The 25,964-nt window shown below is 51.7% G+C and overlaps 2 protein-coding genes and 1 long non-coding RNA gene across 17 annotated transcripts in view; 2 read left to right on the plus strand and 1 right to left on the minus strand.

Moving 5' to 3' along the window:
* The window catches only part of PI4KB (phosphatidylinositol 4-kinase beta), a 37,712-nt gene extending 30,554 nt beyond the window's left edge, over window positions 1–7,158 (plus strand). For 5 of the 7 annotated variants that reach the window (XM_077156035.1, XM_077156039.1, XM_077156033.1 and 2 more), the window contains 7 exons: window positions 819–923; window positions 1,148–1,271; window positions 1,968–2,233; window positions 4,680–4,812; window positions 5,084–5,204; window positions 5,842–5,904; window positions 6,256–7,158. In XM_077156035.1, the coding sequence (XP_077012150.1) occupies window positions 819–923; window positions 1,148–1,271; window positions 1,968–2,233; window positions 4,680–4,812; window positions 5,084–5,204; window positions 5,842–5,904; window positions 6,256–6,437 (994 nt within the window). In that variant the 3' untranslated portion in view covers window positions 6,438–7,158. The remainder of the gene's footprint in view (window positions 1–818; window positions 924–1,147; window positions 1,272–1,967; window positions 2,234–4,679; window positions 4,813–5,083; window positions 5,205–5,841; window positions 5,905–6,255) is intronic. The other 2 variants (XM_077156037.1, XM_077156038.1) reach the window with 1 other exon arrangement.
* On the minus strand, window positions 1–17,096 carry ZNF687 (zinc finger protein 687). 9 transcript variants are annotated; one of them, XR_013173934.1, is made up of 11 exons: window positions 14,719–14,888; window positions 10,862–12,999; window positions 10,556–10,734; window positions 9,984–10,160; window positions 9,698–9,860; window positions 9,234–9,566; window positions 9,000–9,112; window positions 8,651–8,792; window positions 8,292–8,559; window positions 708–4,888; window positions 2–497 (listed from the first exon to the last, which is right to left on the minus strand). XR_013173934.1 is itself a non-coding variant. In XM_077156028.1 (10 exons), exons 1-10 carry the CDS (start codon window positions 14,858–14,860, stop codon window positions 4,818–4,820), a joined length of 3,726 nt encoding a protein of 1,241 aa, XP_077012143.1. In that variant the 5' UTR covers window positions 14,861–14,888; the 3' UTR covers window positions 1–4,817. The 9 variants fall into 9 exon arrangements, 8 of the variants coding, with proteins under 8 accessions (XP_077012143.1, XP_077012146.1, XP_077012144.1 ...); XM_077156028.1 differs by having other exon boundaries at window positions 1–4,888; XM_077156031.1 differs by lacking the exons at window positions 2–497; window positions 708–4,888 and having other exon boundaries at window positions 4,904–8,559; window positions 10,862–12,187; window positions 12,716–12,999; window positions 14,719–14,887.
* Window positions 16,342–25,964, plus strand: part of LOC143679766 (uncharacterized) — a 23,922-nt gene continuing 14,299 nt past the window's right edge. The window contains exon 1 of the long non-coding RNA XR_013173938.1: window positions 16,342–16,890. This is a non-coding gene — a long non-coding RNA (uncharacterized LOC143679766). The remainder of the gene's footprint in view (window positions 16,891–25,964) is intronic.

Below are 25,964 nucleotides of genomic sequence, written 5' to 3' on the forward strand. Positions count from 1 at the left end.
TGATATTGTGAATTACTGATTATATATGTAGAACGGAATGATCAAAATAGGAATGTTTGTGTTTGCTTGGTGTTTTTTGGTATATAAAAAAATAAAATAAAATAAAATAAAATAAAAAAATTCTGTAGGGGAACAGAATGCCTTATACTGCCATTTTGTTTGACAGAATCTACCTTTCTCCCTTGAGCGTATCTTTTCAGCCTCTCTCTTTTCTTTCTCCTTACACTATCCTTGTCTTGAAGGCCATCACGCTTGGGAAAGTGAAGGTGCAGGTTAAGAAATTACATGAACTACTGCAGAAGGAAATTAAATTTTAAAAGGACTGCAAAGCTGCACAGTGATAAAAGCATTGGAAAAAGGAATTAAGAGTAACATTTTTCAAAGTGAGAAACTAAGAAACACATGTATCAAAGTAGGGGGGGAGGGACCACAGTGGCTCAGTGGCAGAGTTCTCACCTGCCATGCCTGAGACCTGGGTTCGATTCCCGGTGCCTGCCCTGCAAAAAAAAAAAAAAAATTAAGGGGGAGGATACGTTGTTTAAAATGCAGATTCAGGAGTCATACCCCATTCTGAATCAGAATCTTGGTGGAGGAATGAGAGAGATTCTGGTAATCTGCATTTCCACATAATTGCAAACCATAAGATTAATAAAAAGTTGTCACTGAAATATTTACTTGTACGAATCTCCCTCAGCTCAGGTTCCTACCTGTGTATGCCCAGAAATGAAGGAATCTCCACAGGAAATGCCAGCATCGACGCAGGGCATGACACTGTGGGGTAAGTCCTCTAGGCAAATGATGTGTTTTCTTCCTGCTAGCCGGCGCCTGTCAGAACAGCTGGCTCACACTCCCACGGCCTTCAGACGAGACCCAGAAGACCCTTCTGCGGTTGCTCTCAAGGAGCCGTGGCAGGAGAAAGTGCGGTGAGTTGGGTGGGGGGTGGTCTCTTCATCCTCTCAAAGCTTGGCAACAGCTGCCAGTCCTCAGTGCACCACCTGTATTGGCGTCCCCTTCCCAGGCTTTGTACACAGAGATAAACCAAAGGACAGAATGGCCTGCTGGAGACCCAGGCCGCCTGAACCCTGGCTGTGAGAGAAGTGTGATTTGGCTTTTCAGTGGCAGCTGTGTCTGTTCCCACCCCTCACAGGCGGATCCGAGAGGCCTCCCCCTATGGCCATCTTCCCAACTGGCGGCTCCTGTCCGTCATCGTCAAGTGTGGGGATGACCTTCGGCAGGAGCTGCTGGCCTTTCAGGTGCTGAAGCAACTGCAGGTAAAAGAAGGGAGGGCGGAAGAAAGAGAATTCAGCCCAACCCCAGCCCAGCAGAGGTGACCATAGGATTCATTTCCTGCCTGGGTCTGAATTCATGCAGATTAATCTCAAATTGGTGCTCTGGGAAATGCAGCCACAAGAACAGCCCCACAGCGACCTCTTTGGGCCCTTTTGGGAACTACCTCTGCCCTGTTCTTATCACTGGATTTGTCCTCTAGATTAGACCTTCCCAGTGTGCAGCACGTGGGTTACAGATGTGCTTATATAGTGAACCCCTGAGGCCTCTGGATTGATCACTCACCAGCAGCTTCATCCGCTTAACCCAGTGCATTATATAAATATGTCCGTTTTCTTGAGAAGCTTTCTCTTGACTGAAATAAATTCTTTTATTTCTTCTTATTCTTTGAACTGGTCTTAACAGCTCCCATTCTCCCTGCTTGTGAGGCGACCATGAGGTTTCCTGTATTCTCTGCATTTTTTATACTTTTGCCTGTATTATGTCTTTTCCCACCTACCTCTGAGGGTAGTTTTCTGTCTTTGTCAGGCTCTGGGCTTCCTTTAACCCACTGGTCCTTAGTCGGATCAGTGGGTCTAGAATCCCAGGCCACCAAGGAGAGGGTGGGGCAGAGAGGAATCTTAGCCTCCTACCCCAGTTCGGAGAAAGATGATAGTCCCAACACCTCTGTCTCCCCGCAGTCCATTTGGGAACAGGAGCGAGTGCCCCTTTGGATCAAGCCCTACAAGATTCTTGTGATTTCGGCTGACAGTGGTATGATTGAACCAGTGGTCAACGCTGTATCCATTCACCAGGTGAAGAAACAGTCACAGCTATCCTTGCTCGATTACTTCCTCCAGGAGCATGGCAGCTATACCACTGAGGCATTCCTCAGTGCCCAGCGCAATTTTGTGCAAAGTTGTGCTGGCTACTGCTTGGTCTGCTACTTACTGCAAGTCAAGGACAGGTAGGTGATTTCCTGTCTCTCACCTTTTTTTTTTTTTAACCTTCCCTCCTTCCCTTCATGTTTAGTTCTCATTTACTCATTAACACCTTCATCAACAAGACATAAAAATGAAGCAGACAACCTACTTTAAGCAAAGACAGATGTAACCATATTGCATTAAGCCATGGAGACAGATGGACAAATGCTAGGGTATTTAAGAGCAAAGAAGGGAAAGATTTACGGGAGGAGTAAGGATTTCCTTGAGAAGAGCCTTGAAAGACAAGAGAGAATGAGGACAGAGAAGGCTGTGGATCAAGTGTGTTCCCGGCAGGGGAAGCAGTTGGTGTGACTGAAGCCTGGGACGCACTCCATGGCAAGGGAGGAGTAATTGGTGGTGTCAGAAAGCCAAGCTGAGGACAGATGAGAGGGACCTTCATTATGGGACTGAGGAGTAATTTTATGTTTTGCAGGCAGAGGAATAAGATGATCTATGTTTAGTGAATGTACTGTGTGGCACTGAGGGTGAAACTGGACACAACTGTGCTTTGGGCAGCAGAATGAGAGGTCATGGGGCCAGGCCCAAGGGTAGCAGTAGTGGCTGGGAGCAGAAAGGAGATGGATATGAGAGACATAGAGGAGATAAAGTTGAAACTTCAGCCCTGAAGTTTCCTTATTTCTCAACCCAACATTTCTAAAAAGTTAAATACTGTTGCTTTGCCAGAGTTCTGATTTCTTTCAATGTCACAAGACCTTATGAGGCCTTACTATTCATGTAGATGGATAGTATGTTTTACAAAAGTAATTACATCACCTAGAGCCTGCCTCCTAAGAGTATCTCTTAGGAGAGTGCAACAACTCAGGGTCTTTATACTAAATGCCCCATGAGTTGAGCAGTGGCCTATGTCTTTAGGGCTCCCAGTGCTATGGGGTAGCATGGAGCTAACAGAGGAGCTTATTAGAAATCTAGCATCTTATTAAGTGCCTACCATGGCCTGACATCGTCACATTTAATCCAGTACAAACCCAGTCAGACCAGTGTGTCCTTGTCCCCGTTGGGAAGATGAAGGAACTAAGGGGCAGAGAGCTCTTAAAACCTGTGCGCATTCCATCATGCCAGTCCTACGAATGAGCCCTGTGTAGGCTCTGCACTTGCGAGTTGAAGGAAAATTTAACTATTTATAAGGAACTTGGTTGTAACCTGTAGATCCCTGATGGGTCAGGGTTTTGAACCCAGGACCCAGGGAGCCTAGAGCTGAGCCCTGGGATTGAGTGGCAAGGCAGTTTGGCACTGGTCAGAGGCCTCAGGGCCTTCCTTTAGGAGACTGATATGTTTTAAGGATGAAGGACAGTCCATCCTTTAAAAATAGGTGGGGGAGGGGCAGGCAGCTGATAAACCTTTTATAAGAACTCAAATTAAGTCACGAACAGAATAAGCCACTGAAAAGGAGTGGCAGCAGTGAATGAGGCCCCATACTGGAAGCAGATTTCAGATTCCTTTAACTGCTTTAGAATGAATCTCAAATAGCTTTCCAGACAGAGTTAATTCCAATGGTTAAGAAAAGACAGAAACTGTTCCTCACCATCCTTGGGACTTGGGCATGTAAGTCACTTTGCTTCCTTGGGCCTGTTTTCTCACCTGTATAATGATAGTTGAACTAGGATCTTTCTGGCTCTTAAGGTTTGCTTGTGTTGCTAGACCGCTAATGTTTTTCCCAGAAGGGATGTGTTCAGGTGGGACTACTTCTGTCCCTCTCCTTAGTCTGGTCTCACCAACCCCAGAGAAGGTGGCCCTCAGACTGGGAGCTCTTATCCTAACAAAGCCTCTATTGACACTGAGGAGGTTGGTTTTGCTGAATAGGGCCAGCCTCTCATGCTTAGCATGTTAACTGTTACTTCTTCTACAGGCCATTCATGTGGGAATCACAAAGACCTGGGATTTATCTCCCTTTCACTCTTCTTCTTACAGCTGGCCGGCCATCAGTAATTGCCTCCTGGAATTTTTTACATAACTGATTTTTACTGGATAGTTAAAATTTACCCTTTGAGCCCCACAATGTTTTTCATTTAAATTTCACTCAGCCTTCTTGCTCCTGATTGTTGTTTCCTTCTGGTAGGGTTTCCGATAGGTGGGGGACTGACGGCAATTACAAATAAAAAATAGGTAAACAGGCTATGAATGGAGGCCTGCCGCTGAGCGGTGCTTGACCTCTGTGACCCCTCACCGGACCTTGCTATATTGGGGTCATTTGGGATGCTACAATTGTGATCTCTGGAAAACTGGGATAATCTTAAACTATTTTAAATAAATTGTTAATAATAGCATTTTCAGATCCCTTTGTTAGCAGTTTTCTTTTCTGACTTCCTTTCTTTCCACTGCTAGCTTTAGGTTTTAGGAGGCTGGATTCAGTTACAGGGTGTCAGCCCATCAGACTTACAACTGCCTCTTCTCCTCTCCCTCCCTCCTCAGACACAACGGGAACATCCTTTTGGACGCAGAAGGCCACATCATCCACATCGATTTTGGCTTCATCCTTTCCAGCTCACCCCGAAATCTGGGCTTTGAGACATCAGCCTTTAAGCTGACCACAGAGTTTGTGGACGTGAGTCAGGGAGGAGAGGGGTCTTCGGGGTCAGTGTTCTTTCTCTGTCTGGGAGGGGAGCTGATGGGGCTCCTCCCTAAAATTAGGGAAAAAACAGAAAGAAATGACAGTTAAGCCAGGGTGATGCTGGGTTTCCTGATGAGGTCGAGGGGAAGTGAAGGAGCTTGGTTTGTTTGCCTTAAGAGTGGAAGGGGAGTTCTGGTAGGCCTTTGGAGACTGGCTGTTCCTACCGTGCAGGCCCTTTATGCACAACTCTCTTCTCCTTCCCCAGGTAATGGGGGGCCTGGATGGAGACATGTTCAATTACTACAAGATGCTAATGCTGCAAGGGCTGATTGCTGCCCGGAAACACATGGATAAGGTGGTACAGATCGTGGAGATCATGCAGCAAGGTGGGACTGGGGAGAGGCCAGTGCCACAGGTTTCCCACTTGTGTTGAAGCTCTGGAGCATGGAACTTCCAGAAAGTTCACTCATCCCAAGGCTTGGGTGGGAGGCCCACAGGGTTTCCAGCTCTGGTCCAGTGCCTTGTTTCTTCTTCGGGACATTCCTCCTGACTCCTGGCAGAGCTGGGTTCTAGGGGGCAGCAGAAACGAGCATCTGAGGTGTGCTCAGTACTCAGTATCCTCCAGCCTCCTGGTTCCTTCTCATCGCCTGTCCCTTGTCCAGCTCTGAGAGTCTCAGTCTTCTTCCATCCCTTTCATCTCCCATCCTTTGCTGATTCAGTTTCTGCGCACTATTTTCCTTCCCATCTCACTTCCACCCCTGATTCTCCTATCCTCAGTACCCCACCGTTACTCCTTCCCTTTCCCACTGTTCGCCCCTCCTGCTTTGAGCTGCAAATTCTTTCCTCTGTCCCATCTTCCACTCTGCTGTTTCCTCACTTCCCTGCCACCTATAGAATCTTTTTTTCTAGGATCCCCTCCTTTCCCAGTTCCTCAGGGCCCCTGTCCCCACCCGTCTTAAGGCTCAGGCATACACAGTCTGAGCTGCGAGTCTCCTCCTCCCTACCCCTGCCCCCAACCCGCAGGTTGTCGCCGTTGCTCAGGAGCATCCCCGTCTGGCCCCGTGATGACGGTGGCCCAGGTCATCTGTGAGTGTCAGACGTAGCATAGGCAGAGGCCCGCCACCAGATAAGTGCCCAGTTCAGGGCCCGTTTCCCAGAGCCTCTTCCCGCCCTCCCCTCTGGCCCCTAAGATCCTGCTCCCTCTGCCCTAACCCACAGAAGGGCTTAGGAGCATGGGATGAAGATGGGCTCAAGGCAGCACCTCCTGCCATCCTCCCTTCTCTCTGACCAAGCAGAACTGTATCTACACCGTCAGGGCTCTCTGATATGGGGGGTGGCGGGGGGAAGGGGCACTTCACATACCCCTGGCTTTGCATTTGCTGTAGCTGCCTCTCTTCTATCCATCCATGACCCTCTATCCCCACTGCTTCCCTCCAGGTTCTCAGCTTCCTTGCTTCCATGGCTCCAGCACTATCCGTAACCTCAAAGAGCGGTTCCACATGAGCATGACGGAGGAGCAGCTGCAGCTGCTGGTGGAGCAGATGGTGGACGGCAGCATGCGGTCCATCACCACCAAGCTCTACGACGGCTTCCAGTACCTCACCAACGGCATCATGTGACCCCTTCTCGGGCCCAGGAGTGGCGGGGAGACCCGAGGGACTCTCCCTAGGAGGGTCCTTGTCTGATAAACCCCAAACCAGGAAACCCACTCACCCAACCATCCACCCAAGGGAAATGGAAGGCAAGAGATACAAAGGATCATGTGGTAACTGTGAGGGCTTGCCGGGGTGGGGGGTGGGGGGTAAGGAGAGCAGGCCATTGGGGTTCAGACGTGCTGGGGCTCCCCTGCTGCCCAGCTGTGTCAGTATCACCGCCTGACAGACTCCAGGACTCACTGCCCTCCAGAGAACAGAGGTGATGAATGTGGGGGACACTGGGGCCTTGCTTCCTCCTCACCAGGCTCTAAGAGGCTCTTCCCACAGGCTCTCCTCTTAAATCTGCTCTGGTCCCAGGAAGGCGACAAAAGAGCAGGTTCTTGGTACTTAGGACTTGATCCTGTGGTTGGCCTATGGCCATGCTGCTGCCCAACTCTATCCCTTCCAGGACCGACCTCCTCGCCTGGGTTCCTCCCTGAGGTGGGCCCTGGCCCAGGGTCCCGCCCTTGCTGAGGTTCCCATCACAGGAGTGAGGGAGGGACTCACCACAACCCCTCCAGTCGGGGGGAGGGGGTCTTGGCCTAGCCATGGGGAATTCCTTGCTCTGATCCCTTCCCCATACCCAGGGAAATAGCTCTCAATTTTTTATTTTTAAGTTTTGTTTGAAATAAAGTCCTTAGTTAGCCATCTGTGTCATCTCTGAATATTTGGGGGAGGGGTCATGGGTGGTGAGGAGTGAGCAAACACCTCAGTGTCCAAGATCCAAAAGGCACCACAGAAAGAGGTGTGAGGAAGGCTCTTTTTCCCTGCCTCGGCCAGTACCTCTTCCCCAAGGGCCACCCACATTTTGACTCTCCCCTCCCATGTCCAGTCCACGCTGACCAAGTCACATAAAAAGAGGAGCCTGAGTGGGGATTAAACCACGAGCAGTTTTAATGGTCTGGTTTTCTCCCACTTGTTTCTCCCACTGTTAGTATTATTACTACAAGAATAAAGGATTCCTGAGAGCCTGTCCCCTCCTCTCTCAGGGCCCCCCTGACAGGACTCATCCCTACCCCCCCACCCCCTCTCCCTGTGGATTTCTGGAGGGAAAAAAAAAGTGAAAGGCACTGCAGGGGTAGGGGGTTTGAGTGCCGGGATTCATGGGGGGGGGGGGTAAGGGTGCTAAGGAAGGCAGGGCCAGACCCAAAGGGAAATGTCGCCTGTACCTGAAGGAGTTGAGGAGTGTGGCCATGGTTTACCCCCAGCATCGGTCCTTCCCTGTACCTCTTGTCTGGTAGGCAGAAAACGGTCCCTTCCTCCCACCCCCAGTCCCACACTGGGGGGTTCTGCAGCAGAAGGATAATTAGTGTTGGGCTTGGAAAGGAGGAATGGAGGGCCCACTCTACTAGGACCCAAGTGCCAGACCCAAGAGGGGCTTGCAAATAACTATAATCCTCAAAAGCTTTTTTTTCCTCCCTTGGAGAGGTGAGGGGTTGAGGTGGAGAATGTGAATCTTAAAACCCCCCAAGCCCAGGGACCAGGCAGCAGCAGTGAAACTCAGGCTCCTGGGAAGGAGAATAGGGCTGGTCAGTCCCAGGCCTGGGGCCTAGTTGTCCCCACTGCCCCCCTGCCGAGCCCTGATGAAGGCCATGCCATGGGTGCGGAAGTGGGTCTTGAGGTTGAGAGGGCTGTCGCAGCTCTTGCCACAGACCTTACAAGTTAGCGGGCCTCCAGAGGCAGGCAAGGGTGAATCGCCACCCTCCAGGTCAGACCTTGACGGAGGGGGCACCTCTTCCTCCCCATCCCCCAGCCCCAGGGCACTGGCGCTACCCGCACCCCGTCTCTTCTTGTGGCTGATGAAACGGTGGCGGCTCAGGGAGCCAGGGGAGGCAAAGCACAAGCCACAGTCCAGGCACTGCTGGGCACCACCGTCCACCCTCAAGCCGACCAGGAGGCTCTGCTCCGCTGAGCCACTGCTCCGGTGGCGCAAGGGGCCATGGCCTGCAGCCCCAGGTCCACCCCTGGGGGACTTGGCCGGTGGGGTTGTGCTGTCAGGCTCCTCGCTGCAAGAGTCAGAAGACTGGCGGCGTTTCCGTCCCGGCCCCTGGAGAAGACAGTGGAAGACACACAGGGTTGTACCATCACCCTAACTTCCCCAGGCAGTTTCCCACCCAGCAGGCTGGACCTCTGCCTACCTGGGCTCTGGCACCAGGACCCCGAGCTAGAGCACTCCCCCGGCCAGGGGCCTGGGCCCCGAGCTGCAAGCCATGCCGGACCTGGACATGTTTCTCCAGGATCAGGCGGCTGCTGAAGGTACGTTTCCCCTCTGTGCAATACCTGGAAGAGAGTGGGCAAAATGGGCACCAGGGGCACAGCCCCGAGACCAAGGCCCATGGCTCCTGAGAGAAGGGAGCTGCCAGAGCAGAGGGAGCCTCCAGCTTCGGTCCACTCAGACAGGAGGCAGGTGGGAGGGAGCTTTGGGAGGGAGGGGCTAGGGTCACCTGCTGGGCAGAAAGAGGAAGGGGGTGATGGGGCAAGGGTTACCTGCATGGATAAACTCGCTTGATACCCTCGTGATTGACCCTGACGTGGCGCCTCAGGCTGGGGGCGGAGCAGAAGGAGCGCTCACACAGGCGACAGGGAAACTTTTTCACTGACTAGGAGAGCAGGGGGTGGGAGATTTCAGAGCTGGGCTCCAGGACCCCCTTCCCGATCTCACACAGGCCAATCCCAGTGATGCCCCTGCAGCCCACTGTGTTCCCCTCAGTGCCCACTCACCTTGCCATGCTCCTTCTTCATGTGAGCCACATATTCATCCCGCTCAGGGAACCAGGAGTGACAAAGGCCACAGGTCCAGCCACCAGGCCCCCCGCCCCCGCCCTTGATGCCTTTGCTCCCGAGTTCCCGCCGAGGCCGCTTGGTTGGACGGGGGGGCTCAGGGGAGCTGGGCAGTTCCTCCTCTTCTGAAGACGAAGATGATTCCTCAGTGGGGGCGGCTGCCCCTCCCCGAGACACAGCCAGCTCCTCAGGTTCAGTTTTAGGAGTCAGAAGGGCACCCCCAGCCCCTTTCCCAGCAGTCTCCTCCCCTAGGCGCCCGGACTGGTGAGTGTTCTGTGAGGGAGACAAGGGGGTGACTGTTGCAGGGGAAGGCCTGGCTTTGCCAAAGCTCTCACCTCTCCCAGCCCCTACTTCCTGATGGTCACATGACTTAGCCCCAGATCTGTTATCAGCGGAGCCCCCACCTTGAGATGTTCCAGCATGGTCCTTTTTTGGGCAAAGAGGAGAGGACAGGACGGGCACTTAAAGACACTGACACGCTGGGGCAACAAATGCTGGTCGAAGTGTGAGGAGAGGAGGGGTTTGTGAGTGAAGACTGTATCACACATGGCGCACTTGTAGATCAGCCTACAAAGGTGTAAGGACAGCACGGACATCAGGCAGGGATAGGAGCCCTCCCCCATTCAGCCCTGTTCAAGGCCCAACCCCTGCCCCAGCCTCTCCTCCTGGCGCTCCCTCCCCAGGTCTCACTTGGCCTGCTGCGTGTGGAAGCTGGGGTGCTGGGTGTAGAGGTGGGCATGGGCGCTCGGCGCAGACTTGAAGGCCATAGGGCAGATGGGGCACTTGTGGAAAACCTCGCAGTGCGACGTCTGGATGTGGGACTTGATAGAATTCACGCCCCCAAATACCACTGAACAGCTGGGGCACCTTGGGAAGGAAGTGGAAGGCACTGTGGTGAGGTGGGGGCTTCTCCATGCCCACCCCCCATCCCACACTCATTCTTAGGGACCGCGCAGACTCTGAGACTTGAGGAAATCAACAGTGGAGCATGAGCAAGATGGAGAAAGAAGGCAGCTATAGAGATTCACTTTCTCACGGAAGGCCTCGAGAGCTTGAGCTCCAGAGGTGGGGGACTTGGCCAGCATCCCCCATTTCCATGGGAATGATGGGAAGGCAGAATATGGTTTGTCAGGCTGAGCTTCCCAACACAACAGACCTGGGGGATACAGCAGGAGAGAACAGAGCTCTCCTTGAGAGACCATTTAAAAGACTGATGCTAGGAGACATAAAAAGCATATCAAGAAAACAGAGCTGTGAGACACCTGTATCCTACGCGGCGAGAGAAATGCAGACAGGCCTCCCGGAGATGGGTCTGAAAATTGGCTTGCAGGAAGTTACCCCCACACTCAGGGCAGACATGGGGGGGTCGATTCTTATGCATGCGCTGGTGGGCATTGAAGCTGCAGCGATTAGGGAGCATCATGGGGCAGGTTGGACATACCTGTTGGGGGGCATTGGAACAAGGTAAGTTGGTAAGGAGTGAAATGTCCCCCATTACTTCTCCTAATCAACCCCCAACCCTTCATAGGTCCCACCTCCCCAGGGAAGGTCTGTGAAAGGCAACTCACATTGCTGGTGACCCCAGGAGCAGGGGGCCCGAGCTGCTGGAAGTGGGCGGCCATGCCAGCCTTGTCCCGGCACTGCTCCTTGCACTCCAGGCAGCGAAAGCATGTGTAAGCAGAGGTGGCAGGAGCAGCAGGTGGCTCAGATGAAAGTGGCAGCACGGGGGCCTCAGTGGCAACCGTTGTAATGGTGGAGGAGGTGACTGCCCCTTCTCCTTTGCCCAGGGCAGGCAGGGCTGGAAGTCCAGGGGCAGGGGGGACAGTCACAGGCAGCAGGGGCGTGATGTCTGGCTGCCCTACCATCTGGTCAAGGGCTACAGGCCTCATGACCAAGTGTGAGCACTGCATGACAAGCCCCTTGTCCTTGTGCTCTCGTGCATGCAGCAGGAGGCTGCACTTGTTGAAGAAGACCAGACGGCGGGCACAGTGGTTGCAGGTGACCTCGATGCGCATGCTCCGGCGGTCGTAGTGCCGTGCCAGGCTCTTCTCCAGGGAGAAGGCATCCCCACACTCGAGGCAACGGTAGCCCGTGGGAGGCAAGGCCAGCCCCGCCTCAGCCGGTGGACTCAGGTTTGGCCTGTAGGCAGGCAGCAGATTCTTGCTGTTGAGGATCTTGTTGAAGGCCTCCACCAGGCTGGACTGGGTCCGTGAAATCACTGTGCCACCCCCAGCTCCTGGCCCAGTGGCTGGCTTTGAAGGCTGTACCATTACCACTGAGGCACCATTCACTTTCTGCCCTCCTGTCCCCAGCCCTGCTCTCCCATCTGCCTTGGGCAGGGCCTGGGGCACCAAGCCTAGCACATTCTTAGCCACTGTCTTAGGGCTGGTGGCATTACCCCCAGGCAGAACCACAGCTTTGCGGGCCACACTGGCTGCCATCAGCATGGCAGTGCTGGCGTTCTGGATGGTGGCCACAGGCAGCACAGTGCCCTTTAGCCTCGTGCCATCACCCAACTGGACACTCACTACCTTAGGACCCTCCGGAGTTGGGGGTGCTGGAGACAGCTTCAGGAGGTTAGTCTCAGCCAGGAAGGACCCTTCGGTCCTAGGGGCCGGGGGATCAGGGTCTGAGGGAACCCGGGTTACAGTCCTTGTGATATTCCCACAGGATGTCTTAATCGTCTTGATCCGCACCTTGAGGGGCCTGGAGGAGCTGGAGGACGCAGGGGAGTCATTGCTGTCCTCGTCCGCAGCCTCAGCTCCACTAGAAGGACTTTGGGGGCTTCCTGGGGGAGACTTGTCCACCGGCCCCTCATCATCTTCTTCCTCCTCCTTTAGAGACCGACAGCCGGGCACTTTGGGAGAGGCAAGAGGGCTCTGGTGTCCTGGAGACTGCTTGAAGAAAGGCACCCCAGCAACGTGGGGAGGTGAGCTGCTGGCAGGAAGGCCCGTGGCCTCGGGGCTGGAGCTGGAGCTGAGCCGAGCTGGGCCCTGGGAATGAAGGGGGCTGCTGCTGCCCTGTTTCAAAGTCCCTAGTGGTGGGGAAGAATCAGAGGGCAGCAGGGCTGGGCCATTCTCCCGGGCCAGCTCAAATGGAGAGGGGAAAGGAGGGGGCGTCATGGCCCCTTCCCGAGGTGGGGAGGGTGCTGAGGGAGGCAGGGGATCAGGATGCTCCCCTGGCTCAGGCCCAAAATGAGCAAAGAGATCTAAGGGAGCTTTGCCTTCCATGGCTTTTTCTTTCCAGCTACCCCCACTTGGAGGAGCTGGAGAGTGGGGAGTTCCTGGGAGGGATGGCTCAGGGCCCCCAAAACCATTTTGTATCAGACGATGGCCCATAGGTCCTTCCTTAGTCACCCCTCCGCTCCGGGCCCCTTCCTCTCCTGAACCCCCAGCCAGTGCCTCAGACTGCTCAGGACATACAGTGTTCTTGACAATGACGCTGACTGCCGAGATGTCTGGAGGTGGCAGGCCATGGTCACAGGCCTGGGCTGGAGCCCCAGGGTCATCCCCACCAGCTGCGGCTGTTGCTTCTCCAGATTCACCTCCCACACTGGATTCTGACTTTCCTTGGCCTCCCGGCCCCTCATTTTCTTCTGGCCCAGAGTGGATGGCTTCATTCGCATCAATGTCAGGGATATCAAAGGCAGCAAGGAGGTCGTCAAAATCAGGGGTCTTCATGTCCCCCATGGCAGCAGGTCCCAGACCTGATGAAAACAGACAAAAAGAGGGAGAAACTGAGACCTCTGGAAGCAAGAACCCTAGACCTCCTCCTGCATGATCTCCATACTTATCCCCTCTCAGAACTGGACTTGGATACAGCTCCACCACAGCCTGAGTCCTAGAGAGCTGGTGGAGGTGGCTTGTTTGCCAGACCCTAAAATTGGAAGGGGGTACTGTACACAGACCACAGGAGATACCCAGATCCAGAAAAAGCAGAGAAAAGACCTCTCAGAAATACAGACACAGATATTAAGCAGAGTGAGTTTAGTGAGCATCTTGATTAAAACTGCCTCTCCCTGCCCTGTGCCCAGCCCAGAACCAACTAAACTAACCCATGCTATTTCCAAGGCAGGCGGAGTACACTATGCTCTAGGTTTAAGGGCTTTTTCATGTCAGCATTAGATCAATTAATATTCTTCATGGATCTTCTGGGATCCACAGAGAGCTGAAAGGCCATGTGTTCAAAGGGGCAGTGACTTAAACCAAGACATAAAAAATGATTCTTGTTCCAGTTTTTTATCACTGCCTTGCTTTATAAGCAAGTTACTTCACTGCCTTACTTTTGCATTTCAAAGAAGGGGCAAGTAATCCATACAGTAAAGGGCTATTCTGAGCATGATATGAAACTGTGAGACTCAGAACCTGGAATACAATTTATTATCATAGCTGGGTCAAACACGGGTATGTCAGGTCAAGGAAGAGCTGGGAAGGAATAAACACTGGAAATCTAGGATTGGGGTCAGAGACAATTGTCAAGAGTCATGTAAGGTTAAGTCTGGGACAGCTGGGGTCATCCCTGGCAACTGGAGATCCATGTTGGTCAACATAGGGGAAAGGACACTGAGAAATTACCTAAGAGACTGAAAAGGTAAGAAAAAGACACAGGAACAGAAAGAGACAAAGAAAAGAAAGAGAGGAAAACAGTGACAGCACCCTGGTCACAAAGGCCCCAGGCTATGCAGGTCCTGTCACAAACACCTGCTGCTCGCTCACCTATCTTCCCCAGAGTGCCTGGGCCCGCCCCCAGCCAGCCCTGCTCCCCACCTCCCTTCTCATCTTGCTCTCTGAGGGCTAAAACTCCAGGGTACAAGCTTATCCACCACAGTCAGGCACCATGGGGAAAAGCCAGGCTCCCTCAAGCCTGCAGTTTCTGCTCTGAGCTCCCCCCCCCCACCAGTTTATTCCTTAACCCAAACTCCTCACACTTTTAATTTTCTTCTGGCAATAGTAGCCCAGGAAATTTCACCTTACCTAGCCCAGAACAGTACCCAAAATCCCACAAGATTTATGTGGGCCTTACGAGGCACTCAACCAACAAGAAGGCGAGCTTAGAGAGTGGAAGGAACCCAAGTCCGTCAACCTAGCAGTATCTCCCCACAAGTGTTTCTTTATCTAGGAAGAAACAACTGAAAATATCTCTATTCTTACATACTCCCTGTTCAAGACACAAGCAAGCAAGCCACTTCCCAGGGCCAATTCCACCACCTCTTTCCAGCCTTTAGACTGTAACTGGAGATAGCCCCAGCAGGTGGCAGCTGGCATTGCTGGGACCAAGGTGGGGGTGGGGGGAGAGGGTACCAACTACAGGCAGAAAGCAGAGTCTTCCTTTCCCCCTCCCCCTCAATTCTACAGACTCGGTTTAAACAAAGCCCTTCACCCCTGATGGACGGCAAAGGCCCTCCTCGGCCTGGCTCCCTCCCAACCTGGAGAAGCCTGCGCGAAGCTCCCACTCAGGTCCCCAGAAAAGTGGGCTGTTGGTGCAAGACCAGCGGACTGTGATAAACACCTGAGAATTCGCCCCCCCAGCCACCGTTCCCTCTGACGTCCAAAACACTTAGAGGTCATGCGATAGTCAGACTAAGCCGCGCAGCTCAAGGCCGAGGAGGCCCTCCCACCCCTCCCACCCCTCCCACCCCACTGCTCAGGCTCGGACCAGGCCTTCCTGCGGCTGCAGGGCCCTGCCTCTTGGGATCCCGTGCACCCCCATCCCCCAGCCCCTTCCCTCTGCTCTTCCCCAAAAGCCAAAGGAAGGGGCTGAACAGGAAGAGGGTGACCTGGCGAGGGTTGGGTGAGGGCTACACTGCCCTCTGCCTGGGCCCCGGCCTGCTGCGCAGTGAGCGCTGACAGGAGGGCGAGGGGCCCCGGCCGATTAGCCTGCGGCCAGGCTGGGCAGCGGGCGGAGTTAAGTCCCTGCCATCTGCCGAGGGCCGGCGCGGGCCGCACGTCCGGAGCTGCTGGGAGGGGGCGGGGTGTGCACAGGTGCCAGAGGAGAAACTGAGGCGCGCAGCACTTCTCTCGCTCCCAGCGGCGTGCGAAGGCAAGACCGGGCCCCGGCCAGGTCAGGCCAGGCCCCTTGGGGGTGCGGCGCAGCACCGGCGGGCCAGGACGGCGCGGGGCCCGCGGCAGACACCGGCGGCGGGGAGCGACCCCCGCGCGACTCTCAGTCCTCCGGCCGGGGTTCGCCCCAACTCCTGCCTCCTCGCCTCCCGTTCCAGCGCGGCACAACCTCCTCCCCGCCGGACTCTGGACGGTCTCTCGAGAGGGGGAGAGATCGGACGCGGTGCGGCGGCCCCGGGCGCCAGCCTGCGTCCCGTCCCCCCGGTGCCGGCTGGCGCGCAGTCCGGGAGCAGGATCCGTTCCGGCCGGGCCCCCGCCCCCGCCCCCGCCCCCGCCCGGGCACCATCTTGGGTCGCGACATCCCGCAGCCTCGGTCCCCGGCCGCGCGCTGGGCGCCTCTGGAGCCGGCGGCCCCGGGACTCGGGGTCCCCGACCCCTGCCACGTTCGCCCGGCTGGGGGCTGGGGGCTGGGGGCTGTGCTTTCCACGGGCCGGGAACCCCGACCCCCGCCGCAAGGGACGAGGGGTGGCAGCGCCTTCCCAGGGGCCGCCCCAGGGGGGCGGTGCGGAGAGGGGGGTAGGTAGCCCCGTGGGGGAGGGGCGGGCCTGGCCGCCCCCCGGGGGGCGGGGCCGGGGGCGGGTATTCACCCCAAGCAACCTTACTCGTTCCGCTCCGAGGCCCGCCGGGACGCGGCGGTCTCTGCCCTGCTCCAGCCGCCGCCGTCGCCGCCGCCCTCCCCGCGGCCGCCGCTACTTCCTGCTTCTCTCCCGTTCAGCCTCCCCCCCCCACCTCAGGTCCCTCCGCGCGCCGGGTCGCGGCAGCCCGCTTCCACACTCGCCATTGGACAGCGCCCCCGTCGCTCAGGCCCGCGCCCCTCCCAATCCCGCGCACGGTTGGCCTTAAGCACTGCCGCTCTGGGCTCGCCCCGCACAGGCCTCGTACCCTCATTGGGCAGGGGCCCGAGGCCCTCTGAAGCCGCCTCTCCCCATTGGTCGCGCCGGCGCCCACCTGCCCGGGCTGTGCGTCTCAAAGCTACTGGTAGATGCTACTGTCGCTTAGAGAAAAGCCAAGCTGGGATTCCGCTTTCCTGTTGGAGGCGGTAGTCGTCCAGGTGCGTTCTCGCACCTCACTGCCCATTGGCTGCGCTCCTCTAAGCCTGCAGTTCCCTTATGCAAATGAAAGGATTCTCAGTCATTTGGTGGGCATGCTGAGAAGAGCCAAGTCGATTTCTGAGTGGGGCGCGGATGTGCAGATCCGTTTGCGGATCCGTTTTCAAGCTAACCCGCAATCTGTCATGCCGTGCGTGACGTCACGAATGGGACGACACCCAAAACATTACGTCATCTGGTTGACCGTTTCTTCGCGGCTTCTCAACTGTCAGAATCGTCATATAAGCCGAACGTATGGGAGTCTTCCGCCCCTCGGCGTCGCGCGGGCAGCTCCTGGGCGAAAGCGTCACCCCAGCATCTCCCTCTGAAGGAGAGCTTCGCTGGGGGCGGAGGCCTGAGACCAGCGTGAAGACCGGAAGTGGGGAGGAGGTAACGCTCGGGTGCTGGCGTGGCCTCGGCCATTTCCGAAGGCCTTAAAGCGCCGTACTGGTCGGCTTCCTAAGCGTGGGAGCGGGACCCACTCCAATTCCCGTTTAAGATCGCTCCTTTTCTCCGCCCCCGGCGGCAGGGGGAGGGCCGAGACCGCGTTTCCCGCGCTTTGCCGCCCCGCCCCGTGGGGGCGGGGCAGGGGAGGGGCTGCGCGGAGAGGAGCTGCGTTTCCCTTAGAGCGTCGGCGCTCGCGTGCGCCCTTCCTCTCGAGGGTCCTCGCGCCTCGTCCCGAGGCCCCCCGAAGGCCACCGCCCTCTGCCGCCCCCAGCCGAGCGCCGCGTCTGAAGTGACTTTGTAGCCGAACCCGGGGTCTCGGGCCGACGACCCGGGCCGTCCCCCGGAAGGCTGCGGGCGCTGTGGCCAGGGCGCCCGGGCTGGAACCTGCCGGGACTCGGGCACGTCTTCGCCGTTTCCAACGGTAGAACGAGGATTCGAATACCCACCTGCCAAGATTTGTTTCTGAGGAATATGAGTGAAGAAAGTAAAAGTACTTTGTGAAGTGCTTGGCCGCAGCGCAACGCCCCCCGCCCGCCCGCCTTCTTGAGGCGCCCGGGCTGCTCCGAGCCGCCAGCCCCCTCATGTCAGACCCGCATCCCCTTCCCACCTGCTCACCCCGCTTCTCCCTGCACCGAATAATAGCAGGGCCTGTTCACACGCACGTACCACGAGCTATTAATCCTTCCTGCAACCCTGTGAGGGAGGTGCTGTTACCTAGCTCCGCTTCACCGAGGCGCCGGCAGGTCAGGTCTGGAGCAGTGGAGCCGAAATTGAAAGTGTCCAGAAAGCTAAACACTGTATTTCAGAGATACGGTGGTGGGAGGGATCTGAATAGGTTTGCTGTTCGATTAGATGAACGATCATTCATTAAGAAATATTTTAATTCAACAAAGATTTCTTGAGCCCCTTCTGTGGATCAAGGAGTGCTATAGGCGCTGGGGATACAGCAGTGAACAAAACGCACAAGAATCGCTGCCCTCATGAAACATTCCTGTGGAGAAGGCAGACTATAAATAGGATAACTAAGAAATATTAAGAAGCAGGTTAGACAGTGATAATTGTCAAGGAGAAAATTAAAGCAAGGAAGGAGAGTAGAAAAGTATGGAAGGTTGCAATTATAGATAGAATGTAAGTAAAGGCCTTTCGGAAAAGAGGAATTAAGTAAAGGCCAGGAGGGGAGCGAGGGAGTGTGCAGCAGTAAGGGACAAGAGCATCCTGGGATGAGAAAGCAGTGCAAAGGTCCTGGGGTGAAAGTATGAGAGGTCAGGGGGCCGGAGGAGTTGGTTAGGCGACAGAGTGTTTTGGAGGCTATTGGAAGGACTTTAGCTTTTTCTTAGGATGAGTTGGAAAGCCATCAAAAGTGACTTATCTTTGGTGAGTCAAAAGGTGGCCTGAGTTACCTATTAAAAAATGATGACTCTGTGATGCCTTGATAAATCCCAGAAGGATTTGAACAGTGAATAAAAAAGTATTTGCAAAGTCCCCTTAGGGAATGGTGAGAGAGGGGGAAAATGAAACTTCCCCAAGTAGAGAATTCTTGATATTCTCACAAGCAGTGGGGATAACCAAAGCAATAGGCTGAACCCGCAATCTTGGGTTTTCTTCATATGAACTTAACCCAGCAAAGGATATGCTAAGCCTGTTTAAAATTAGGCCTAACAGTCACCCCCAAGATAAGCCTGTTTAAAATTAGGCCTAAGAGTCACCCCCAAGAGAACCTCTTTTGTTGCTCAGATGTGGCATCTCTCTCCCAGTCAACACAACAAGCAAACTCACCACCCTTCCCCTCTCTACGTGGGACATGACTCCCAGGGGTGTGGACCTTCCTGGCAATGAGGGACAGAAATCCTAGAATGAGCTGAGACTCAGCACCAAGGGACTGAGAAAACCTTCTCGACCCAAAGGGGGAAGAGCAAAATGAGACAAAATAAAGTGTCAGTGACTGAGAGATTCCAAACAGAGTTGAGAGTTTATCCTGGAGGTTATTCTTAGCACTAAGTAGATATCACCTTTTTAGTTAAGGTATATTGGAGAGGCTGGAGGGAACTGCCTGAAAATGTAGAGCTGTGTTCCAGTAGCCATGTTTCTTGAAGATGATTGTATAATGATACAGCTTTTACAATGTGACTGTGTAATTGTGAAAACCTTGTGTCTGATGCTTCTTTTATCTACCTTATGGACAGATGAGTGAAACATATGGATGAAAAATAAATAAATAATAGGGGGAACAAATGTCAAAATAAATTTAGTAGATTGAAATACTAGTGATCAATGAAAGGAAGGGGTACAGGGTATGATATGTATGAATTTTTTTCTATTTTCTGTTTATTTCTTTTTCTGAATTAATGCAAATGTTCTAAGAAGTGATCATGATGATGAATATACTTATGTGATGGGGAAAAAAAAGAATGTTGATATTGTATGTTGATTAGTTTTATTAATAAATATTTTTTTTTAAAAAAGGATTACTCTGGCTGTGTAGAAAATAGACTGAAAAGGGGCAAGAAGAGCAGTTGGAAGACTTTGGTGATAATCTATGCAAAAAATTATATCAGCTTTGGTCAGGGTGACCAGGACCGCAGTAACTGGGTGACTGATTCTAGATAGGCATTAAAGAAATAGTAAAATGTAGCCAGTGGGTTGGATGTGGAGTGTGAGAAGAAGAAACACAAAGGTTTGGGGCCTGAGGAAGCAGAAGAAAGATGCTGCCATTTCCTGACTGGGAAAGCTACAGGAGAAGCAGGTTTTGGGAGTTTAGTCAGTATCTCAGTTTTGGTCACATATTATTACACGTTTGAGTGGAAATATAAATTTGGAGTCATCAGTTTGTAAATGGTGTTAAAAATCCTGATCAGAATGAATGAGATCACCAAGGGAGTATATGAGGATAGGAAAAGGAAAAATTCCAAGGAGAGAGTCACGGGGAGTGCCATCATTTAAAACATTCAGGGAGCTAAGGGGGGAATTAACAAAAGAGGCTGAGAAAAAGCTAGCAAAGAGAGGAAGGAGGGATCTAGGAGAATATTTTGTCCTTGAAGGCAAAAAGAAAAAAGAAAGGAGGAAGGAAAGAAGGAAGGAAGGAAAAGACATTGTTTCAAGGTTGCATTAGCTAGGGTTCTCTAGAGAAACAATCAGCAGGAGATATCTGTAGATATAAAATTTATAAAAGTTTCTCAGAGTTACATGAGAATGTAGTGTCCAAGGTCTGTAGGACAGGCCGCAAGCTGGTAACTCGGATGAAGTTCCTTAATGAACTCTCAGGAGAGGCTGGTTGGACAACCGTGTGAATGGAAGAGTCCGAAATCCATAGGGCAGGCTGTGAGGCTGAAGACTCCGATGGAGGATCTGGACAAACTCCATAGGAGAGGCTCGCCAGCTGCAGCAGGAAGAGTGACTGTCCCTTATGAATCCTTAAAAGCCTTCTGGTGATTAGATTCAGCATCACTCATTGTAGAATACACTCCCCTTAACTGATTACAAATGCAATCAGCTGCAGATGCAGCCAACGTAATCATGATTTAAGTCCGTGAAATGTCCTTATAGCAACAGACAGGCCAGCGCTTGCCCAACCAGAAGGCCCGACACCGCCTGGCCTAAGTGACACATGAACCTGACCATGACAGAGGTGGACGAGGAGAGAGTGATAAACTGTCAAATGCTATTAAAAGATCAAATAAGATAAAGCCTGAAAATTGACCAATGGATTGAGCAACATGGTAATCGGTAATCATTGTAAAGGTAGATTGACAGGGACAAAATCTCTGGTGGTTCAAGATAATGGAGGGGAGTAAATAAGAAAAAGGAGACAGTGACTATAGACTTCTCTTTCAAAGGAGAGGAATGAGATGGTAACTAGAAGGGAAAGAGGGATCAAGAAAGGGCTATTCAAGATGAAGACATGACAGTGTGTTAGTACATTGGTGGGAAGATCCAGTAGAGAAGAAAAACTGATGTTGTGGCAGAGAGAAAGAGAAGAGTTCCTGGAGCTGTGTCCTTGAAGAGGTGAAGAATGGAATCCAGTTCACAAATGGAAGGGTTGCCTTAGACAGGGACAGGGGCAGTTTACCCATAATAAAAGGAGAAAAGACCGAGCTAGTGGACAGGTGGCAAGGGAGCTGCAGAAGAGCCCTCCAATTGTTTCTGTTGTCTCATGGTAACAAGAAACGAGATCACCCTCTATGAGTGAGGATGACGGAGGAGAAAAAGGATAGGACATGGATATTCAGGAGAGAGGAATGGACAAGGGAATACTATTTGATTACCAGGCAGTCGTCAGGACTCATTGATTTAAAGTGAGCACGGTCAACCTGATGGTGTGCTTTCCTCCAGTAACATTCCATTGCATGGTTGCAGGCATGGAATAGGCAGAGAGAACTCGGGAAGTGGTTGTGCCAAGCAAATACAACAAAGTGGGAGAAGGGCAAAGGAATTGAGGATGTATGCATTATACACATTATAATGGTTGAACATGAATTAACTTGAATCAGGAAGGACTATGATAAAGTTGAAAGGTTGCTGGAATCCTAGGGACAGTGGGCTGAAAAGGTAAGGGGATGGGGGAGGTCAGAGAGTGAGAAGTTGGAAATTGAGATTATGGAAGAGCTGCCGTTGTTGATAAAGACAAGGTGTAAGGTGTGACCAATGGGGTGACTGAGATGGGGTGGAGGACAAGATGCTTGGAGGAAGATCAATCAACTGAGAGGCCAGGGGGTTGGAAGGCTCATTTACACAAATATTGACCGCACAGAGAACTGTGGTGGAGGTAGGGTAGGAGAGAATGACAGAGTAGGGGGCAGGGCAGATGGCTGCAACCAGATGGATGGTGGGCCATGTAATCAGAAGGCACTGCTCGATGGTTGTTTATATATACATTTATGTATATAAAAGTATTATATAGGTGAAAATATAGAACATTTCTAGCACCCCAAAGGTTCCCTCTTATCCTTTCTCAGCCAATACCCTCTCCCAGAGGTAACCATTATTATGCTTCTATCACCATTGATTAGTTTTGCTTATTCTTGAACTTCATATAAGAGGAATCATACAGTAAATATTTTTCTGCATTTAGCTTCTGTGCTGGTTTGAAGGGAAGTATGCCCCCTAAGAAAAGCCATGTTTTAATATGGATCCCATTTCTTAAAGGTAGAATAGTCTCTATTCAATGTTGTGTATTTGGGACTGTGATGGGATCATCTCCCTGGTTGATGAGATTTAGTTAAGAACGGTTGTTAAACTGGATTAGGGGATGACATGTCTCCACCCATCTGAGTGGGTCTTGATTAGTTTCTGAAGTCCTATAAAAGAGGAAACATTTTGGAGAATGAGAGACTCAGAGAGACTCAGAGAGAGCAGAGAATGCTGCAGCACCACGAAGCAGAGAGTCCACCAGCTAGCGACCTTTGGAGATGAAGAAGGAAAACGCCTCCCGGGGAGCTTCATGAAACAGGAAGCCAGGAGACAAAGCTAGCAGATGATACCATATTCACCATGTGCCTGTCCAGCCGAGAGAGGAGCCCTGACTGCGTTCACCATGTGCCTTTCCAGATGAGAGAGAAACCCTGAACTTCATCGGCCTTCTTGAACCAAGGTATCTTTCCCCGGATGCCTTTGATTGGACATTTCTATAGACTTGTTTTAATTGGGACATTTTCTCGGCCTTAGATCTGTAAACTAGCAACTCATTAAATTCCCCTTGTTAAAAGCCATTCCGTTTCTGGTATAGTGCATTCCAGCAGCTAGCAAACTAGAACAGATTTTGGTACCGGAGAGTGGGGTGCTGCTGCTGCAGTTTGCAAATACCAAACATGTTGGAACGGCTTTTTAAATGGATATGGGGAAGATTCTGGAAGAGTTGTGAAAAGCTTGATAGAGAAGGCCTAGAATGCTTTGGAGAGACTGTTGGGAGAAATGTGGACTCTAAAGATACCTCTGATGAGGCCCTAGACAGAAATGAGGTCTGTGTTATTGTAGACTGGAAGGAAGGCGATCCTTGTTTTAAAATGGCAGATAATCTGGCAAAGTTGACTAATGGTATTGGCTGGAAGGCAGATTTTAAAAGCCATGAACTTGGATATTTAGCAGAAGAGGTCTCCAAATTAAATGTCGAAAGTGCAGTCTGGTTTCTCCTTGCAGCTTATAGTGAAATGCGACAGGAAAGAGATAAGCTGAAAACTGAACTCTTGAGTAAAAAGAAACCAGAAATTGAGGTCCCGGAAAATTCTGGGCCTACAGAAAGGGAGACTACAGAGTATAGTGTGGATTTCACCAAATGTGGAACTAGCGAGCCATTTCAGAGAAAGTCAGGATCAGACATGGAGTTATCCAGAAAAGATTTGTGGAAACTCCTTATATCTAATGGGCATGATCCAAGGCTACTGCATAGAAAGCCAACGAGAGTGCTGTGGGACCTGTATGAACAGAGCCGTTGCCAGTCTGGACTGAGGGGTTCAGAGAAGGGACACATTGGAGGAAAAATAACTTCACAGGCAAAACCGTGGAGGCTGAGGTCTGAAGTCAAGAAGCCTCAGGCCAGGAGAGTGGACCCACCCAAGCCCGTGGAGAGGGTGAGTTTGCCCCAAAGGCAGAGAATGGGCCTTCCACCTCATTGCAGTGGAAGAGTCATGCCGCCTCAGGCCTTGGAGAAGGTGAAGCACATTCCTTGGGGTTTGGGGAGAGCCTGGCTGCCACCACATGGAGGGGTTGAGCGTGTGACCCGGAGATGGCAGAGAGCCCGGGTGTGGCCCCGATGCTTGGAGAGGGTGGAGCCGAGAGAAAGGTGGTCTCCCCAATATCCCCCAAGGTTGCATTCAGAGAGAGGCAGGCGTAGGCATTTGGAAAGGGTGGGACTGCCACTTTCTAAAGCCCTGAGGATAAATGAGTCTCAGACTTTGAAATCTAATGGACTTTGCCCTGCAGGTTTTCGAAACTGTATGGGTCCAGTGACCCCGGTGTTCCTTCCTCCCTATGGAAATGTGTATATGTATCCTATGAATGTTCCTCCTTTATATGTTGGCAGCAAATAATTTGTTATGAGTTTTCAAAGGTCCAGAGCAAATGGAGAGAATTTTACCTTAGGACAGACCATGCCTGTAACTGATTTGATGAGATTTTATACTGTCTCTAATTTGATACTTTGTTTGTATTGCTACTGAAAGGTTTAAGGATATCTGATATTGTTATGAAATTAATGTATTTTGTATATGGGAAAAACATGTCTTTTTTTTAGGGGCCAGAGGGTGGAATGTGCTGGTTTGAAGGGAAGTATGCCCCCTAAGAAAAGCCATGTTTTAATATGGATCCCATTTCTTAAAGGTAGAATAGTCTCTATTCAATGTTGTGTATTTGGGACTGTGATGGGATCATCTCCCTGGTTGATGAGATTTAGTTAAGAACGGTTGTTAAACTGGATTAGGGGATGACATGTCTCCACCCATCTGAGTGGGTCTTGATTAGTTTCTGAAGTCCTATAAAAGAGGAAACATTTTGGAGAATGAGAGACTCAGAGAGACTCAGAGAGAGCAGAGAATGCTGCAGCACCACGAAGCAGAGAGTCCACCAGCTAGCGACCTTTGGAGATGAAGAAGGAAAACGCCTCCCGGGGAGCTTCATGAAACAGGAAGCCAGGAGACAAAGCTAGCAGATGATACCATATTCGCCATGTGCCTGTCCAGCCGAGAGAGGAGCCCTGACTGCGTTCACCATGTGCCTTTCCAGATGAGAGAGAAACCCTGAACTTCATCGGCCTTCTTGAACCAAGGTATCTTTCCCCGGATGCCTTTGATTGGACATTTCTATAGACTTGTTTTAATTGGGACATTTTCTCGGCCTTAGATCTGTAAACTAGCAACTCATTAAATTCCCCTTGTTAAAAGCCATTCCGTTTCTGGTATATTGCATTCCAGCAGCTAGCAAACTAGAACAGCTTCTTTCAACATTTTGTTTGTAGGAGTTAATTATGCCATAGCAATAGTTTCCTCTTTTGTGCTGCTATGTAGTATTTCATTTTAAGAATACACCAAAATTTATTTTTCCACTTGTGCCAGTTTGAATCTGTCATGTACCCCAGAAAAGCCATGTCCTTTAATCCTCATTCAATATTGCTGGCTGGGAACTTTCTGATAGTTCCCATGGAGATGTGATCCACCGAACTGTGGGTGGTAACTTTTGATTAGATGGTTTCCATGGAGATGTGTCTCCACCCATTCAAGGTGGGGTTGCTTACTGGAGTCGTTTAAGAGAGAATCATTTTGGAAAGAGCCACCAGAGCCAAGAAAGCCCATGCAGCCAGAAACCCCTGGGGGAGCTTCATGAAACAGGAAGCCAGGAGAGAAAGCTAGAGACATCTCCATGCACCCTCCCAGCTGAGAGAGAAACCCCAAACTTCATCGACCTTTCATGAGTGAAGATAACCTCTTCTTGTTGGTGACTTAATTTGGATATTTTCACAGCCTTAGAACTATAAACTTGCAACTTAATAAATTACCCTTTTTAAAAGCCATTCTGTTTCTGGTATATCCCATTCTGGCAGCGTGCAAACTAGAATAACCCTCTACTGTTGATAGACATTTCGTTTGTATCCAGTTTGGGGCTGTTATGAATAAAACTGCCGTGAACATTCTTGTACCTATAGTTCGATGAACAGATGCACTAATTATTCTTGTGTCTGTACGGAAGAGTGGAGTGGCTGGTCATAGACTATGTGTATGTTTGGTTTTAGTAGATACAAAATATTCTAGTTTACACTCCCACCAGAAAGTCTGAGTGTTCCAGTTGTGCTACTGTCTCTTTGTCGACACTTGGTACCGTCAGTTCTCTCCATTTTAGCTATTCTGGTGGGTAAGTTGTAGGATTTCATTATGGTTTTAACTTGCATTTCCCTGATGAAATGATGTTAAACATCTTTTCATTATTCTTATTGGCTATTTGTATCTCCTCTTTTGTAAAACAGTTGTTCAAGCCTTTTTCCCATGTTTTCAATGGGTTGTTTGGATTTTTTTTCTTGTGGTCTTGAAGTTTTT

This window comes from Tamandua tetradactyla, chromosome 4 (genome assembly GCF_023851605.1).
Source record: "Tamandua tetradactyla isolate mTamTet1 chromosome 4, mTamTet1.pri, whole genome shotgun sequence".
In the NCBI taxonomy this organism is placed as follows: domain Eukaryota; kingdom Metazoa; phylum Chordata; class Mammalia; order Pilosa; family Myrmecophagidae; genus Tamandua; species Tamandua tetradactyla.